Genomic DNA, 19,130 nt, shown 5'->3' with positions numbered 1-19,130 from the left:
GGGCATTATATGGGGGGGAAAGGGACATCCTGCATGGGGCATTATAATGACAGGGGAGTGATATCTTGCATGGGGCATTATATGGTGTGAGAAAGGGACATCCTGCATGGGGCATTATATGGGGGGTGGCATCCAGCATGGGGCATTATAAGGGGGGAACAGCCTGCATGGGGCATTATAAGGGGGGGAACAGCCCGCATATGGCATTATAAGGGGGAAACAGCCTGCCTATTGGGAACATTTACCTGCCCATTGAGGACCTATGCTGCCTATTGGGGAACTATGCTGCCTATTGGGGACCTATGCTGCCTATTGGGGATATTTACCTGCCTATTGGGGACATTTACCTGCCTGTTGGGGATATTTACCTGCCTATTGGGGACCTATGCTGCCTATTGGGTACAGTTACCTACCTATTGAAATACTGGTTGATTTAACTTTACTTGTTCTTCATTTTAAATATTGTATTTGTTCCTGTATTGTTTTTTTTACTTCAAAATAAGATATGTGCAGTGTGCATAGGAATTTGTTCCTAGTTTTTTTTAAAAACTATATTCCGTCCCTCCAATGGTCTGAGGGACCATGAACTGGCCCCCTGTTTAAAAAGTTTGAGGACCCCTGCACTAACTAATGAATCCACGTTGCTTACGCACCTCCCTATTGGGGAGTGTGCCATTTTATACAAGATGACTCCCAGCTATTGGCTGGGGGCATCTGAGCAGGTGTGCGTGCCGCCTCTTCAAGAACAGCACAGCGCACGCGCTTGCACTATATGCGCCGCTGGGACACAGAGAACATCAAGGAACACGCCGCGCGGCTGGAGCGGTGAGTATGTCGGTGTCCCTGCATGGAGGAGGAAGGAAAACCATGCAGGGGTGTCGGTAAGCGTGTTACAACCAGGAACAGAATCAAAAATTTGAAAAAAAATTCTAATTGGAAGATTCTAAAAACATCCATCCTGCAACCTAAAATATTTGCTAATCCAGTACCTTTTATGCCAAATTATACTTGTCTATATCAAGAAGGATTAGAATTACTTTAGTCTCAACCATTACTGTGCAATCAATTTGATAATGTACGCATCCACTCTTCTCTTTGTTCGAATTTGGTTAATGATTCCAATTTTTCACTAACCAAGATCAATAAAATAACTAAAAAAGCCATAATTCACATCAAAACAAAAGGACGGAAACAAATAGATACTAAAGTTGAGAAAAAAAGATTTGCAGAGCCCTGGGTTTTCTTAGCTTGACATTTCCCTAGATGTGTGATGCAAAATGACCAGACGTGACCAAACAAACAAAAAAGAGGATTTTGCGAATACTCTGTTGAGAGATATCTATGCTGAATGTATTTATTGCAGTTATGCAAAAAGATAGATTTGCAGAACACCAGTCGCATTGGTAATCCATGGTCACCGGATCAGAGCCCTACAGACTTCTTTGTTACACATTTGTACCGGCAGGTCCAGGCTCTGCTCCCCCTGCCCTGGTCCGCTCAACTCTGTTGAGCTCCGTGTTGGGCTTTGCAAGTGGCCATGCTCCAATATGATCATCTGCCAAGGCTTATTTAAGACAAACCACTTAAGACTCTTAGTTTCATCTATGCTCTGTCAGCCTGTGGCCTCCAGTGGTTCCAGTACCTGCTCCATATCCATGACTGCTTTCCAGTATCTGGACTGCCTGTGGTCCCCAGTACTTCCAGTCCTTGTATCCTACGTTCCTTATCTTCTGCAAAGACGTCCATGGCCCAAGTGTCCACCTGGACCAGGGGCTTGGAGGATCCACCTCACTAGGTGAGCCAAAAGACTCTTACTACCGGCCAACATCTCCTACACCACTGCTGATTAGTAAGCCTGGCTAAATCATGCAGTCATCATGTCTCAACATAATGACGTCGCAGGGTCTACTCAGAAGAGTTGCCATCATGTAAGAGTAGGTGCGCAGGGCTGAGGTCCGTGGTCTACCAACAGGACCAGGATTCTGCAAATCTTTTTGCTCAACGCGAATAGACAAATCTAGCATAGACATCTCCCAACAGAGTATTGTTTTATGTTTGATTTTTAAGGCTGGTCATCAGACAACTTGTGATATGTCAAGTTAAGAAAGGAGAGATCTGTAATAGTGATCCATTGTGTATGCAAGTAGTAAGCAACTATTTCTACCAAAAGTTAAATTTTTGCTGGATTGTCCCATAAATTGCTCCTCAAAAACATCAAGATTCTGCAGATTTACAAAAAAAAAGTGTCACGCAAGCTGAGGGAAGGAACAAGTGTACAACGACGGGAAGGGTGGGAAGGGAGCCGAACAACTAGGGAAAGGGGGAGTGTAGACCCCTAGGCAGATCTAATATCACCCTGACTACCCTATCATCCCTATATAGGTTCTGCACCTATCACCGAGCAAGAACCTAATCTCTGAATGTCCCTAGAGCTAGGTCCTAGTTAGGGAGGGGACGGGGTGAACACTAGTCAGGCCCCATGATAACTAAAGACAACAAGGTAAACAAACAAAGGGGATACACTTAGCTTGGAAAGACACCAGAGAGATAACGCCAACTGTCCTCCAAGGGAAGTCCAGGATGAAACTAGCCGACTGCTAGTACTCCAGACATTTACAGAGGAACATAGAACTATCACCGGCGACTTTCTGGAGACACTGAGAGTTTTTAACTACCAAGCAAGGGTGTATCAATTAGCAACAGAAGGTGGAGGTCTCTGCTGGGTCCTAAAGGAAGAAGGATATCACTACACTACAGAGATGAGAGAATCAAGAAGGTATCTGCAGTGCCAAGCGCAGCGACCTTCTACAGCCGGATCCAGGGCGACTATCTGTCACACTTCATACACCCTTGACAAAAGGTTTTTAACTACCAAGCAAGGGTGTGTCAATTAGCAGCAGAAGGTGGAGGTTGTTACTGGGTCCTAAAGGAAGAAGGATATCACTACACTACATAGATGAGAGGATCAAGAAGGCATCTGAAATGCCAAGCGCAATGACCTTCTACAGCCAGATCCAGCGCGACTGTCTGTCACACTTCATACACCCATGACAAAAGGTGTTTCTAGGCTGCTCGTGGGTGGAATGGGGGTAGGACTTACAATATCACACCCTGTAGGACTGAAGTATTGGGATGCATGAGGATATAATGAGGAATTGTTATATTTTTTAATATATTAGACATTACTTGCAGATTATAGTAATAATGAATGGTACTGTCTCATGGATGATCTAAAAGTCCATACGACAAGTGTCCCTGAAAATCACTTTGCAATGGTAATGATGCATGAACTATACACAGGCTATATATCACATATTACATAAGGAAGCAAGAACGAGGTATGAGCTCCGGAAATAGAAATCTATAAACGGTGTCTGGAAACTGCTGCTTTTTGAAAAGGTTAATTATTAATAGCGAGGACACTTGGCGCTGGCTTAGCCTTGGGCACTGGTTTGATTTACATTTCATATATAAAGAAATTGCTTAACAGACCTTCGGCACATTATTGAGAGTCTGTTAATAGCACAATCTCTAAATAATTCATTTTCGAAACAGTTCTGTATAGTAAGGCTCAGTCTGCCGCCAATAAACCATAAAGAATCATGACGGACATTATAGGGAAATACACGGAGTCCTTGTGACCCTTAAAGAGGATTGGCCACCAGGTCAAATGTGTCGAGTTTTTGGTCTTATCTTATTTCCCACTGATCCGCTCAGTATTCTATTTATTGTTTCTTTTAAATACGTCATATAGTTTCAGAGATATGGGCCTTTTTATTAATCTTTGTGGTCTTTATCAAGGGGGGCGTGGCTCACAGGTTCCTCAGGGGCGCGTCTTTGCTCATACATTTCACGCCCAAGTGATCATTCATTTTTGGATAGGTGGTAAATGTTGTATATGTGACAGTCCCATTAGAGGGGCTTCCCATATTCTCAATCAGGAGCGTGCCGCTCCTCTGTCTCCTGACTTCCTGCTTGCCGGGGGTAAGTGTGCTCCTGAATGATTGACAGTTTGGAGAAGTGGCATCCATACTTTACCGCATCGGAAGAGTGCAGGGTCAGGTCAGCAGGCCGGATCCAGCGTCCCAGCCAACTTCAGAGCAGCGCTTACAAGCTCTATAACAAAGAGCTTGTAAGCGCTGTGCTTCTTGCCACCTCTGATAACACTGCACTTTGCAATTTTAATCATTTATCATTATGAGACAACCCCTTTAATAATTAATCTGTCACCAGATTTCACAATAGAAATGGCATACATTATTAAATAGATTCCTTGGACATGGAGAGGCCGGTGTGCTTACTGTGAAAATCCACATCAGGATGACTGTATGTGAAAGTCTCCCTGCCTAATATTAAAATGAAAATGTTATGAGTCAAATCATTCATGACTTCAATTTCTTTCTGGATTATATGTTCATTCTGACTAGAATTTCAATGTAAGTAGATCCCTTAGACCTGGAGAGGCCGGTGTGCTTACTGTGAAAATCCACATCAGAATGACTGTATGTGAAAGTCTCCCTGCCTATTATTAAAATAAACATTTTATGAGTCCAATCATGAGTTCAGGATTATACGGCTACTCTGACATAGATTTTCAAAGTAAGTACAGCAGTCTCATCAGGTGTAAGAAATCTATTTAATAAGGTATTCAGTGTGTATTGTGAAACTTTCTGCAAATTTTTTTTTTGTATTATCACAATTTGCTAGCAAAACCCTTTACAGTCTGCAATCCACATCACAAATACAGGGCAGCCACAGTAAACACATAGGGCACAAACATCTCCTGACAGAGTATCACAAAAACATGTTTCCTAGCTATTATGCGTTCCTCATTTTAGGATATTTTGAGCCAAAAGGAAAGGTAAGGAAGACCACACCTAACTACTGCGCCCTAAAATAAGTTCTGCATGCTTTAGCTCTGTCATAATTAAAGGGAACCTATCAAGAGGATTTTAAGCAAGAAATTAGGAGTATGGCTGAATAGGTCTTTTTCCGGCATTAATAATGACACCTTTTTTGTACAGATCCGATGTCCCTGTGCTGAAAAATTTAGATTTCAAGTAATATGCAAATTAGGCTGGAAGTGCTCTGGGAGTGTCTATGCACCTGCACTACTCGCACTTCCGGCCTCATTTGCATATATCTTCTTTGCTAGATTTCTCATGACTGGCACATCGGATCTTTACAAAAAAGGTGTCATTTGAAAGAATGGAGAAGCGCCTATGCAGCAATACCAATTTCCATAAGTAAAATCTTCCTGATTTTAACCCTTTAATGAAGGAGCTTATATGTAACAATCATATTATGAGCATTTTCAAACGTTTTGACAGGATGCATTTCCATATCCGGAGCCTGATAACTTGTCCGGATCAGCTAAAATATTCTGCTGATGAAACAAGTCGTTCAACTCCTGCAGCAAAAAAAAATAAAATTAAACACCTAAGTTTCCATGGTCACTTCTTAAAGTATCTCCTGATCACTCCCCGTAGCGCTTCCATGTACAGTAAAGTGCAGGATTTAATGAGAGGGCCGACTCCGAAAGCAAAAGTGAGGCCGAAGGGAGCTGAGTTTATTCGATTTTGTTTGTGCCGAGTAAGAGATTAATCATAAGTTGCGAGTAATGACCCCCCTGGAGACCGTACAATAATGTAAGGATGGAAATTGTGGAAGAGGTAGAGAGCGGGAATGGCGTACAAAAGCTATATTGGTTTTCCCACATGAGCCGTCCACCTTTTTCGAGTGTTGCTTTCGAGCTCATATAGCGTAAAGCGTTAAGAAGAAGTAGGCCAGGAGTCAGTCTGTGGTTAAAAATTTGTAGTTGTCACATTATTATGGCTTTATGACATAGGAGATAATAAGCAAGACTACTTGGCCATTATTTGTAGAAGTTGGCAGGCCAATGACTTCCCACCGCGAGCTAATAGAGCAAGACATATGATGGACAAGGAGGCAGTGATTAATAGGCAGCAAATGTGAACCGTTTAGGAGTGTTGTCCCATCATTGTTCTTGAAATAAGGAGACTTAAAGAGGACCGGTCACTTACCAGAAATGTCTCATCTTTTTATCTGGTGTAAATGCCGCTGTTCTCCTGAATCCGGCGCTGTTTTCCTTTTGTTCCTACGCCTCTCCGTTCCCGAGATATGGCCCCTTCTTCCCTGCACATAAATCTACTCTTTTTAGACAAGAGGGCGTAGAATTCAACAAAGCTCCGCAGAGAAATTTGAGGACAACACCCACTTGGCTAGCAAGAGTAGTTTTATATACAGGAAAGAAGGGGCCATATCTCAGGAACGGAGAGGCTCAGGAAAAAAAGAAAAACAATTCCGGATTCAGGAGAAAGGTGGCATTTTTGCCAGAATTAAAAATTTATGACAATTGACAGGTCCTAGTTAAGGTCAAGTATGGAGAGGTCCTTCAGAAGATCAAGGTTCTGGCACAATAATAAGCAAAAAGTAAAAACAAAAGACCAAAAGGTTCAACAAGGGACAAACAAACCTAGAGATGGGCTTTAGGTACCGTACATCAGACTAATATATATCCGGACAAAGGTCATAGTGAAGGGAGGGAGAGGGAATGAGTAGTAAAGGGAATAACCTATTCTGAATAGAGGATTCTGTGTTATCTACTGGAAATAGAGGTTTTACCTGTCACTATAATCCTGTCTGATAATGAGACTGCTGGAAAGCTATATTCATGGAACAGGAAGTGTGAGTCTAGTATTTGGTCTAGTTGCCAGTGTAAAAATTGCAAGATTTATGTTTTTTTAATACAGTGAAGGAAAAATGATAAGAACAATATAAAAAATGAAAGCAAAACCATTTATATGTAGTTTTCAACCCTATAGAGGTTTACATTTTTCATATGTGGGAGGGTCTTTCCCAGTAATATAGGCTGGATGTGAGGTCTGAGTGTCCCTCCCTGTAATATAAGCTGGATGTGAAGTCTGAGTGTCCCTCCCTGTAATATAGCCTGGATATGAGGTCTGAGTGTCCCTCCCTGTAATATAGGCTGGATGTGAAGTCTGAGTGTCCCTCCCTGTAATATAGCCTGGATGTGAGGTCTGAGTGTCCCTCTCTGTAATATAGCCTGGATGTGAGGTCTGTGTATCTCTCCCAGTAATATAGGTTGAATGTGAGGTCTGAGTGTCCCTCCCAGTAATATAGCCTGGATGTGAGGTCTGTGTGTCTCTCCCTGTAATATAGCCTGGATGTGAGGTCTGAGTGTCCCTCCCTGTAATATAGCCTAGATGTGAGGTCTGAGTGTCCCTCCCTGTAATATAGCCTAGATGTGAGGTCTGAGTGTCCCTCCCTGTAATACAGGCTGGATGTGAATTTTCTTAAAATTTTCTTCAAAATCAGTACTATCCATGCACTGAATAGCCTCTGTCTGTACTGTACACATACTGGCTGGCAACCAGTTTATGAAATGTTATGTACTTACCCTATTTAGCATATTATGACTGTATTATACAATATATGTACATGTTACCTTTTGTGTCTCCCCTATTTCCTTATAGACTGTAAGCTTGCGAGCAGGGCCCTCACTCCTTTTAATAAAGGAACATTACATGGCCTATAAGTCTCTTTATACCTGCTTGGCACACTCCACAAGAAGAAACGTTCTCCCCTTACACCTCCAGTCAGATGCCTCTCCTCCAGCCAAATCAGATTCTTGAATTACACTGATGAAGGACAAACACCCCAAAACGTAAGTCTGCAAATTGAGTTCCTGAATTGGCTTCTTATCTAAAGTCATGTCACAAGGCTCGTTAAAGGATCGATATTAACTTTTAGAATTGCTACATTCAATAGGTAGCACCCAAGCTCAAGTCCTCTTCCTCTCTGAAGAGGTTATTTGCATATTTTAATTTTCAGAGGAGCATTGAATGACCTATAAGTCTCTTTACACTGGCCTGGCACTTTCCACAAGGACAAATATTCCCCCTTACACCTCAGTTGGAGGCTTCTCATCCTGCCATATCAGATCTCCTGCCTTATACTGATGAAGGGCAAACACCCCGAAACACGTCTTCAAATGGAGTTTCTGATTTGACTTCGTATCTTAAGCATGGGAAAAGGATAGCTAAAAGGGTCAATATTGACTTTTAGGGTTGCTACATTTAATAGGTGGTGCTAGAGTTCAACTCCTCCTCCTCTTTGAAGAGGTTATTTCCATATTTTAATTCTCAGAATGGCCTATAAGTCTCCTTACACTGGCTTTAGTATTACGCCCACATATCATTCCCATTTTCCCCAGTACTTACTGTTTGATGAAGGTCAGGGATACCAATGCGAAAGACCATCATACTGAAGTTGGAATCGTCAGGAACAGACATTGATCTCTCCTTTATTCTCCTTGCTGCTACTGAGGATGCTGATAGCGGGTTAGGGCTAATTTTGCTGGTGGCAGAAGTTGGATTGTTTGTCCCTCCAGGGACGGTGTCCTCTCTGGAGCTGTCTGAGTCCGACTCTTCCCCAGGATATTCGGAGATGCTCCTCCTCTCCTCCTCGCTTGACACAGGGCTCTGGGGCATTGTCAGGAAGGCGGAACCACAGCAGCATTACAGGGCCAGCTGGGAAAGGAACAAATAGGAAGACGTTACTAATTACTTACATCATTTGGGCTAAAAAAGTTAGAGAAATATTAATCATGATGATAAACTTTGGAATGGGCCATCAATATTGGGTCGTCTCACCAATCAGACGATTAAAAGTTTTTACCTAACACAGCACCACACATTTGATAGTGGCTTTGCCTGGTACTGCAGCTCCTATATAAATGAATGGGTCAGAGTTGTAATATCAAAAAACATCTTCTATAAGTATGGATGAAAGGGACGCAAAGCATGCAGAAGAATCAGAGTCCCCTTTAAAAAGCTTATCAACGGGGGTGCAAAAAGTTTGACCATTTAATATTGATGACCTATCTAATAATGTTAATAGCATTATTTTTTTCGAATTTAACATATAATATATTATATATAGAATATATTATTGTATCACATCGATTAGTAATATTAAAGTAGAATGTTGAAAAGGCTGGGAATGTTATAGAGCGGGGGCTCGTTACACTCCTACAAGAATCGGAAAGTACTTAGTATACTCCGGGGGGGTCCTCTTCAGTAATTCACAGCTACTGCTCTAAGCTTGCTCACAAAATTATATATCTATTTAACCAACCCCCCCACTCATTCTCAGCTCCGTAACATAAGCCAACAAGTTCAATGTAATACATTTGCTTTAAGCTTTACAAGTCTGATTTGATATGTGCATTTTATATGAAAACCATATGGTGCAACAGTTATAGGGTCCCAAGAATGGTTCAACCACTGAACAAGTGAGCACATATCATAAAGACAATCAAATAAGCTCTTATTCTACAGAGTGAGAAGGACACAGCTTGGGTTGACCATTAGCCACATAGCATAAGGCCAATTTCCAAAGTCTCCTTTCTACACACATACCATAATGGTATCCAACGATGGCAAAGGAACTTGGAAGCCATACCAAACTTCAAATTCATGAGTTGGATGGAGTTGAGTCCAAAAACCCTAATAAGGCATGTGGAAATCATGGAAGAGGATGCCCCACTAAGGTACCCCTTTATGAACCAGAATAGAGCAGAGGACGTCAGACGTCTTTATGTTACGTCAACCTCTATGTCAGAGGTCCCCAACCTTTCTGACCTTGAGAGCCACATTCAGCTCTGAGAGAGGGTCGCGAACCCCATTCAGCTCCGATAGAGGGTCGTGAGCTACATCCAGCTGCCACCCCCTCACAGTAGTGGCAACCAAAACCCCCATTACCGGTATAATGATAACAAAAGCTTTTCAACAGAAATCACCCCGAAGAAGTATACCAAGATCTAGGGGTTCCCAATATACCCCCATTCAGTATTCTCCCATCAAGTACTCCCAACACAATGTCTCATCCAGCTTCAAGCACCTCCTCTGATAGGTAGTATCATCCTGTCTCCAGGGTACCATACTTAAATTATCTCTAAACCCCTAAGAACAGTATATGTGCATCCAGATCTGCTCTTCTGTGCAGGACTACTCACAAAATCCACCATCTGGAGACCTGATCTTCATACCTGTTTGGTAGATCTGGAGCTAATGCACCAAGTTGGCAGACAGCTGTGATCCACAACTCATGGGACCGCGAGCTACGTGTGGCTCCTGAGCTACAGGTTAGGGACACTTGCTCTATGTATTGCTACATTTCCATCGAGTGGCCATTGTGGGGAATAAGCCTGGATGGCAATAGCTTCGCCCAATAAAAGCAGGACCAACGCTGACCACCTGATTGCCCTGTAGTCGATTTTTAAAATGGGTTGTCTCATCATTTTGTGATCTGTATAAATTTCAATGGGGTTTTCCGTCTATGGAGAATTTTTTTTTCTTACTTAATTGTGTATATTTTTGGCTAAAAATAATTTTTATACTTGGATTTCATTACAAATTTGCGCCGTTTGTCTTTTATAGCCTCGGCGCTGCGCCATCTATTGCTGGCTGCAGAATAAGTTATCTAAGAATCCGTCAATGAGCTTATCTTGACTGTCCGATGGGAGAGTTTCTATCTCTTTTATCTGACTTTGTCGAGGTTCTCTCGAAAGATTTATGACCAAAGACTTCATCAAATTGAGATGTGCAGGTAAACGAAAAGTCTGTACAAGCCAAACAGTGCAAAAACGCTTTTTAGCAAAAAAAAAAACCCTTTCAAATTGGAAAACTATTTTGAGTTTTGCAATGTCGCCTTACCCCTCTTTTCTATGTATGACGCTGCTGAGAAAATTTCTCAACTCTAACTTGTCAACAGCCCCAATCCCAGCTCAAGTGAAAGAAGTCATTTCGTGTAGCTCGGACTCAGAAACAAGAATAAAAATAATCAAACAGCCAAACTACAAAAAAAAAATCTGGAATAATGTATAGATTTTGTAACAATGGGATAGAAATAAAAGCTCAGGTTAATTTATAATTATTATTATTATTTTTGTTCCATTTAGATCTATTCTTTTAAATTCTTTACAAAATTCAGATCTACTTCAAAGCGCTCCTGATTGTCTTACTGCGTAAAAGTAATTTAAGAATAAGGACGGCTGCCCACATTTCTTCTGCCTTTGCATGAAAGTAAAAGGAAAGTTTAAAAAAAACAAAAAAGCGTAAAAGGAAAAATTAAAGCATAACTCCTCGACAATGATCTGTTTTGAAATGTTGCTCGGTGGGATATCTTTAAATCAAATTATCATGCTTATACTTATGTTCAATCCACTTTTTTAATTTTTACAAAAGCCGAACATTCTGTGCAACATCTTGTGTTTATGCCAACATCATAGTATTCCCTCGAGTATATATATCATTCCCCAAAAATGTGATCTACCAGCAGGGAGCACAAATCATAGAATATAAAAAACATATTGATACAAAGTTCCTGATCTATGAGGCTGTCACACTCAGGTCGGGAAAGCTGTGGCCAGTCAGTGCATTGCGGTCAGATTTACGAAGCTATGACTCTAGGGTGAGGAGAGCTGTGGCCAGTCCGTGCATTGCGGTCCAATCTATAAAGCTGTCACACTGGAGTCGGGAGAGCTGTGGCCAGTCCGTGTGTGGCGCCCCTGAGGGTTCAGTCGCCACAGGGGTACTGCACCTCAGAACGAGGTGTGGTATCTCCTCTCCCAGGTAAGGATGGAGTACCACACAGGACCCCAACCACACACTCAACACTACACCACTCCAGTTCTGAAGGGGGCCTAAAGCACCATAGTGCTGCCCCTGGCCTGAATGGAGGAGTTGGGGGGAACCAAAGTTAGGGGGAACCATGTAGTGAGTGAGGGTGGAGGAAGCATTTACTTAAGCACTTTATTAGAATTCTATATAACTGGAGGCAATTTTAATAACACGGTCTTTGGTCGTGGGACTTTGGGACGGCAAGTCAGCACAAGGTTGCAGCCGGCTGAGGGTCCACGGTTCCCGGTCTCAGGCCTCGAGACGGGGGATTGGGTCAGGGTCCAAGCAAGAAGGCGCAGGAGGGGAGCAGAGGAGATAGGCTCCACAGGCGAAAGGATCTCAGGGGGTGCAGACGGAGCGGAGTCGCCACCTGCATACCTTATTCTGGCCCAGCCAGAGAGACCCTGCCGCAAGAGGGGGTACCAGTCCCAGATTATCTGACTTTGCACTTCACGTCTCTGTCGGAAAAGTCCGGAGGCTTATGTGGATCCCAGGGGATACGGACGGAGCGGAGTCGCCACCTGTATGCCCTAATCTGAGTTTATCCAGAGGGACCCGGCCTTACGTCACGTTCTCACCACAAGTCACCAAAAAGGGCACCCAGTCGGTCCGGGAACTACACGTTACCAACAAGGGACATCGCAGTACCCGTACGGGACTCAGTGGGGGACACAAGGCGGGAGAAGTTCAACAAGAGAAGAACACACTAGAGCGGGGGGTCCTGATAAGTGCTCCTGAACTACCTGGAGTGTGCTGAACCCCATCCTGGCGGCCGCAGCTCGCTGTGTGACAGCAGAGAGAAGCTCTGAGCTGACTACGCACCAAAGTGAGTAAAGACTTGGATGACTTCAACTACTGCCTCTATCTGTTCTTTCTCTCCACGGCTCTGCACCCGCCAGCGCTCCATTCTACAGCCTCTCTACGCTGCCCTGAGGCCTGCTCCACCTGTGGGGAGCCGAACCATCTAATCTGCCTGAACACCGGCCTCAGAGGACTATCGCAGCGCTGGTGATCCTCACCAGACACCACAGGTGGCGTCACGTACATTTCCCTATCCCAATAACCTTCCCCCCTTTTTAAGAGTGACCCCAGGGTACGGGCCCGGGAGCCGACCACCGCGACATCCCCCAGAGTCAGGCAAGAAGGCCCGGGCGCCGAGTCGTCCCCATCCCCTGGGCGCGTCACGTGCATTGAAGTCCGATCTATAAAGCTGTCACACTCGGGTCGGGAGAGCTGTGGCCAGTCCGTGCATTGCGGTCCAATCTATAAAGCTGTCACACTCGAGTCGGGAGAGCTGTGGCCAGTCCGTACATTGCGGTCCGATCTATAAAGCTGTCACACTCGGGTCGGGAGAGCTGTGGCCAGTCCGTGCATTGCGGTCCAATCTATAAAGCTGTCACACTCGAGTCGGGAGAGCTGTGGCCAGTCCGTGCATTGCGGTCCAATCTATAAAGCTGTCACACTCGAGTCGGGAGAGCTGTGGCCAGTCCGTGCATTGCGGTCCGATCTATAAAGCTGTCACACTCGGGTCGAGAGAGCTGTGGCCAGTCCGTGCATTGATGTCTGATCTATAAAGCTGTCACACTCGGGTCGGGAGAGCTGTGGCCAATCCGTGCATTGTGGTCCGATCTATAAAGCTGTCACATTCGGGTCAGGAGAGCTGTGGCCAGTCCGTGCAGTGTGGTCTGATCTATAAAGCTGTCACACTCGGGTCGGGAGAGCCGTGGCCCGTCCGTGCATTGCAGTCCTATCTATGAAGCTGTGACGTTCAAGACGGGAGAGCTGTGGCCAGTCCGTGCATTGCGGTCCGATCTATAAAGCTGTCACACTCGGGTCAGGAGAGCTGTAGCCAGTCCGTGCATTGCAGTCCTATCTATGAAGCTGTGACGCTCAAGACGGGAGAGCTGTGGCCAGTCTGTGCATTGCGGTCCAATCTATGAAGCTGTAACACTATAGTCAGGAGAGCTGTGGCCAGTCAGTGCATTGCGGTCCGATCTATAAAGCTGTCACACTCGCGTCGGGAGAGCTGTGGCCAGTCCATGCATTGCAGTCCTATCTATGAAGCTGTGACACTCAAGACGGGAGAGCCGTGGCCAGTCTGTGCATTGTGGTCCGATCTATGAAGCTGTCACACTTGGGTCGGGAGAGCTATGGCCAGTCCGTGGGTTGTGGTCCGATCTATGAAGCTGTCACGCTCGAGTTGGGAGACCTGCAGCCAGCCCATGCATTGCTGTCCGATCTATGAAGCTGTCACACTCGGGTCAGGAGATCCATGGCCAGTCCGAGCATTGCAGTCTGATCTCGGACCAATTTGTACAGAAAGCGCCCTTAAGTTAAAAAAGGTTGTGGACCACAGGTATAAAGGTCCCTAAGATCAGGTTGTCTATAAGCGTCCGTCATCTACTATCTGTCATGTTCAGAGGTCTACTCCTGGCATCCTCACCCCGACGTTGTGTCTGAATACGCTTTCTGAGTATAAAGCATCCTTGGAATTTTAATGCTGACAATAAGTTTCAAGGAGAAGAGCAATAAGATGACACAGAGTGATTTATGTACAACCCATACAAGACCTCCTGTTTTCTATAGATATATGTGAGGTCGGTCTCATCCTTCAAAACAGTAGATCAGTCAGAATTTGACATGATACAATCAATGAACACCAGAATATATATAATATCCAGCAAGGCTGTCATCTCTAACGCACATCTAGTCAGCGGGACCAGCCAGTGGCAGAAAATGATATACAGTTAGGTCCATATATATTTGGACAGAGACAACATTTTTCTAATTTTGGTTCTAGACATTACCACAATGAATTTTAAACAAAACAATTCAGATGCAGTTGAAGTTCAGACTTTCAGCTTTCATTTGAGGGTATCCACATTAAAATTGGATGAAGGGTTTAGGAGTTTCAGCTCCTTAACATGTGCCACCCTGTTTTTAAAGGGACCAAAAGTAATTGGACAGATTAAATAATTGTAAATAAAATGTTCATTTCTAGTACTTGGTTGAAAACCCTTTGTTGGCAATGACTGCCTGAAGTCTTGAACTCATGGACATCACCAGACCCTGTGTTTCCTCCTTTTTGATGCTCTGCCAGGCCTTCACTGCGGTGGTTTTCAGTTGCTGTTTGTTTGTGGGCCTTTCTGTCTGAAGTTTAGTCTTTAACAACTGAAATGCATGCTCAATTGGGTTGAGATCAGGTGACTGACTTGGGAATTCAAGAATATTCCACTTCTTTACTTTAATAAACTCCTGGGTTGCTTTGGCTTTATGTTTTGGGTCATTGTCCATCTGTAGTATGAAACGACGACCAATCAGTTTGGCTGGATTTGGCTGGATCTGAGCACACAGTATGGCTCTGAATAGATCAGAATTCATTTGGCTGCTTCTGTCCTGTGTCACATCATCAATAAACACTAGTGACCCAGTGCCACTGGCAGCCATGCATGCCCAAGCCATCACACTGCCTCTGCCGTGTTTTACAGATGATGTGGTATGCTTTGGATCATGAGCTGTACCACGCCTTCGCCATACTTTTCTCTTTCCATCATTCTGGTAGAGGTTGATCTTGGTTTCATCTGTCCAAAGAATGTTCTTCCTGAACTGTGCTGGCTTTTTTAGATGTTTTTTAGCAAAGTCCAGTCTAGCCTTTTTATTCTTGATGATTATGAGTGGCTTGCACCGTGCAGTGAGCCCTCTGTATTTACTTTTCATGCAGTCTTCTCTTTATGATAGATTTGGATATTGATACGCCTACCTCCTGGAGAGTGTTGTTCACTTGGTTGGCTGTTGTGAAGGGGTTTCTCTTCACCATGGAGATTACTCTGCGATCATCCACCACTGTTGTCTTCCGTGGGCGCCCAGGTCTTTTGGCATTGATGAGTTCACCAGTGCTTTCTTTCTTTCTCAGGATGTACCAAACTGTAGATTTTGCCACTCCTAATATTGTAGCAATTTCTTGGATGGGTTTTTTCTGTTTTTGCAGCTTAAGGATGGCTTGTTTCACCTGCATGGAGAGCTCCTTTGACCGCATGTTTACTTCACAGGAAAACCTTCCAAATGCAAGCACCACACCACAAATCAACTCCAGGCCTTTTATCTGATTAATTGAGAATGACATAACGAAGGGATTGCCCACACCTGTCCATGAAATAGCCTTGGAGTCAATTGTCCAATTACTTTTGGTCCCTTTAAAAACAGGGTGGCACATGTTAAGGAGCTGAAACTCCTAAACCCTTCATCCAATTTTAATGTGGATACCCTCAAATGAAAGCTGAAAGTCTGAACTTCAACTGCATCTGAATTGTTTTGTTTAAAATTCATTGTGGTAATGTCTAGAACCAAAATTAGAAAAAAGTTGTCTCTGTCCAAATATATATGGACCTAACTGCACGTCTGCAATAATTGAGCAAGTACCAATGAAACCATCGTGTAATTTATCGGGTGATATCCTACATCCAAAGATTCAACTGAATGTTGGACCATGCTGATCGGCAACTTGTGGATTCTACTACTCCAAACACTCTAGAAGAGAATCTTAAAACGTCCATATGTTGGGTTACATCTTAGACATGGACCTTACAACTAGGAGTGTACAAAGACGAGAGAAGATCTCATAACATCTACCCTGTAGAAGAGTCACCATTCTTGAGCTAGCACCTTTGTATCCAGCATAAAAAGAACAAGTGGGGTTCCAACCCACCTTTACCTATTCTTGAAGAAGAGAACTTTGCCAAGTTTGTGGATGCCCATGCCATTCAGGATTCCAGAACAAGACATTTTAAAGATGCTCCTCAAGGCTTTATGAAGAACAGATGTTCTTCTACAGAGTTTCCAGTTTTCGGAAGGAATGTCACATCAACTGATAGTGGAACTGAGACATTAAGGCAAAAGCAACTGCTTAGATTTAGCAGAGCTCTGAATGCTGAGCCCTGTATAACCCCCGCCCACACCACTGATAGGCAGCTTTCTGTATAGACTATATAGCTGCCAATCAGTGCTGGGGGCGAGGTTGGACCAGGAGGCACGAGACACCTAATCCGGTAGTGATAAAATCCTGCTGATAAAACACTGACTTTATTGAAACAACAACACACAGCCTAGTAAGTGACACATCACTGGAATCAGGGTCTCTGCTCTAATATCATGCTGCTCTCGGATTACTTAGCAAAAAGCAGCTGACAGATTCCCTTCAATGTCAAGTTTTGAAGCTATTGAAACAATTACCCATTTTTAGGAGCCATGGTGAGAAGTCCAACATTTGTTTGACTTGTAAGAGAAACAAGTAAAGTAATTGTCTTGTTCCACATGGAACATTTATCAACTGTCCTCAAGATAGTTATGAAATGTCTGATCATTGGGGGCCACATTGCTGGAAACCCTCCACTGATCACTTGAATGCTCTAGTGACCCCGAGCCACCCACGCCTCTATGCCGCACTACCTCAATGAAGAGCCGTTTAAAGAGAACCTGTCACCATGTGCTTCTCAATCATCATAAAATAGGGTCAGTGATCCTGATTTCAGTGCTGGATCACTGATTGGGCTTCTTGCTGTAGTTTTGATTATATCACTTTTTTATCTGCTGCAGCTCTGCTAGTCTTCTCAATGGTAAGCTCTGCCTAATCCAACTGCTGCCATTGATTGAGAGATTTCTGCCATCACTGCGCATAGGCAGAAAGTTGTCAATTAAAGGTGGCGAGTGGGAATATCCAGACCTCATGAATATCAGGGGCTAAAGAGCAGGAACTCAATGGTGAAACATCTAGCAGAGCTGCAGCAGATATTCAGTAAGTCCAGTAAGTTACCAAGCATTGGAATTAAGGTCTCCGTCTCACATGGGACAGCATGTGAGATAAATTTTCTTTAGGAGTAGCAGTTTCTCAAGCCATTCTACTTTAGCCCCCATAGACCATTTCACTCAGAAGCCCCTTGTATGAGTTCCCAATATATGATGTATTACATGGATAGTAATTCATTGGAATAACTATTCCGCTACCCCTCTAGCGTCCGCTGCAGACAAAACAAAATGTCTCAACTTGGTCTGGCAAAATTGCATGATTGAAGAAGTTGCCCAAATGAAGAGTTTTTGGACCACGCCCACTTGGCTAACAAGATTTGCAACAGGGAAGAGGGGGCTATATCAAAGAAAAACAGTGCCAGATTCGGGAGAACAGCATTATTTACACCAGGTAAAAAAATATATATTTATAGCAAGTGACAGGTCCTCTTTAAGATAGAGTTTCCCTTTAAGGAAAATTGCATTAAGTCACAATATCCAAGTAGTTCCTGGAATGAACATGTTGGGAAGTGCAATGTTTCGAAAATAACCTGATTCAGGGATACAAAACTGATCTAAAATTAAAGGGAAGTTATCATCAGAAAAAGATGCTGATTTTTGCATTGAATGTATTTTTTTTGCAATGGTTATTTTTTTCCATATTACAATCTGTATTAAAAATATAAAACGTATTCTTGTAATTCTCACACTGGTCACTAGGGCTTCTTTAAACTCTAACTTCCTGTTGTTTCAAGAAATTCACATGTACATTAGCCACAATGAATAGACCCTATCTTTTGTATTGAAGCATCTAATGAGCGTGTGCAAAGATCATTGTGAAGGCAAGGAGAGGAGGTGAGCTGTGACATCGCCTACTGGTGGATCATGTGTTCTTATCTGTTTATCAATCAATGATGATAAGGAGCACACTGAAAATCTTTCCTGGAAGGCCAGGAAATAAGAGTATAAAATAGCCCTAGTGACCAGTGTGGGAATTGCAAGATTACATTTTTTTTGGCAATAAAGATCTTGATAAGAAATAAAATAAAAAATACATGCAAACAATAGATAATTTTCTAATGACAGCATCCCTTTAAGGACTTATGAGTGATGTAGTATAAAACAAGCCCAAGAAAAAAAAATATCTACTTCTCCTAAGATTCGTGAATCTAGCTGACTTCTGAAATTTATGTTATTTAGTTGTTATATTTCTGTAAAAGGAAAGGACATAAATTACAGTTCGCTGGTTCAGACCTTTCACAAGAAAAGCGCATTATGTACAATAAAAGATAAAAGGTAAAACCGGATAAAAAGAAATGTAAGAAATTACATCCAGAAGCAAATTCAATACAATATATTATATATTTTTTTCATTATTTAGCCATCGTTCATGTCCACAAAGCAAAAAACATTTACGAAAAAAAAAAAGGTATTAAGTAGATCTCCCACATAGTCACTTTTGAAGCTTATCTTCATTTTCGACACAATGTTCAGCCCCCCACACACCCCTGGCCTCCCTCTGGAATCATAGATAACACATTTACAATCGTATTTATGTACTTTTTCTGTGTTGTTGACATTTCCTGCTGCCTGAGTAGGAAGAACCAAAATCAAGTATGTGCA

At 43.1% G+C, this 19,130-nt stretch overlaps 1 protein-coding gene across 1 annotated transcript in view; it reads right to left on the bottom strand.

Moving 5' to 3' along the window:
* SHANK1 (SH3 and multiple ankyrin repeat domains 1) overlaps nt 1-19,130 on the bottom strand; it is a 619,704-nt gene that overhangs the window by 366,501 nt on the left and 234,073 nt on the right. Inside the window, exon 2 of the mRNA XM_073655995.1 lies at nt 8,265-8,573. Coding sequence (XP_073512096.1) covers nt 8,265-8,534 — 270 coding nt within the window. The 5' untranslated portion in view covers nt 8,535-8,573. The remainder of the gene's footprint in view (nt 1-8,264; nt 8,574-19,130) is intronic.

The sequence above is a fragment of the Phyllobates terribilis genome, unplaced genomic scaffold (genome assembly GCF_046119375.1).
Source record: "Phyllobates terribilis strain yellow unplaced genomic scaffold, ASM4611937v1 Scaffold_12__6_contigs__length_324123572, whole genome shotgun sequence".
In the NCBI taxonomy this organism is placed as follows: Eukaryota; Metazoa; Chordata; class Amphibia; order Anura; family Dendrobatidae; genus Phyllobates; species Phyllobates terribilis.
Note: the sequence above shows the minus strand (reverse complement) of the source record. Positions and strands in the feature narration are given on the sequence as shown.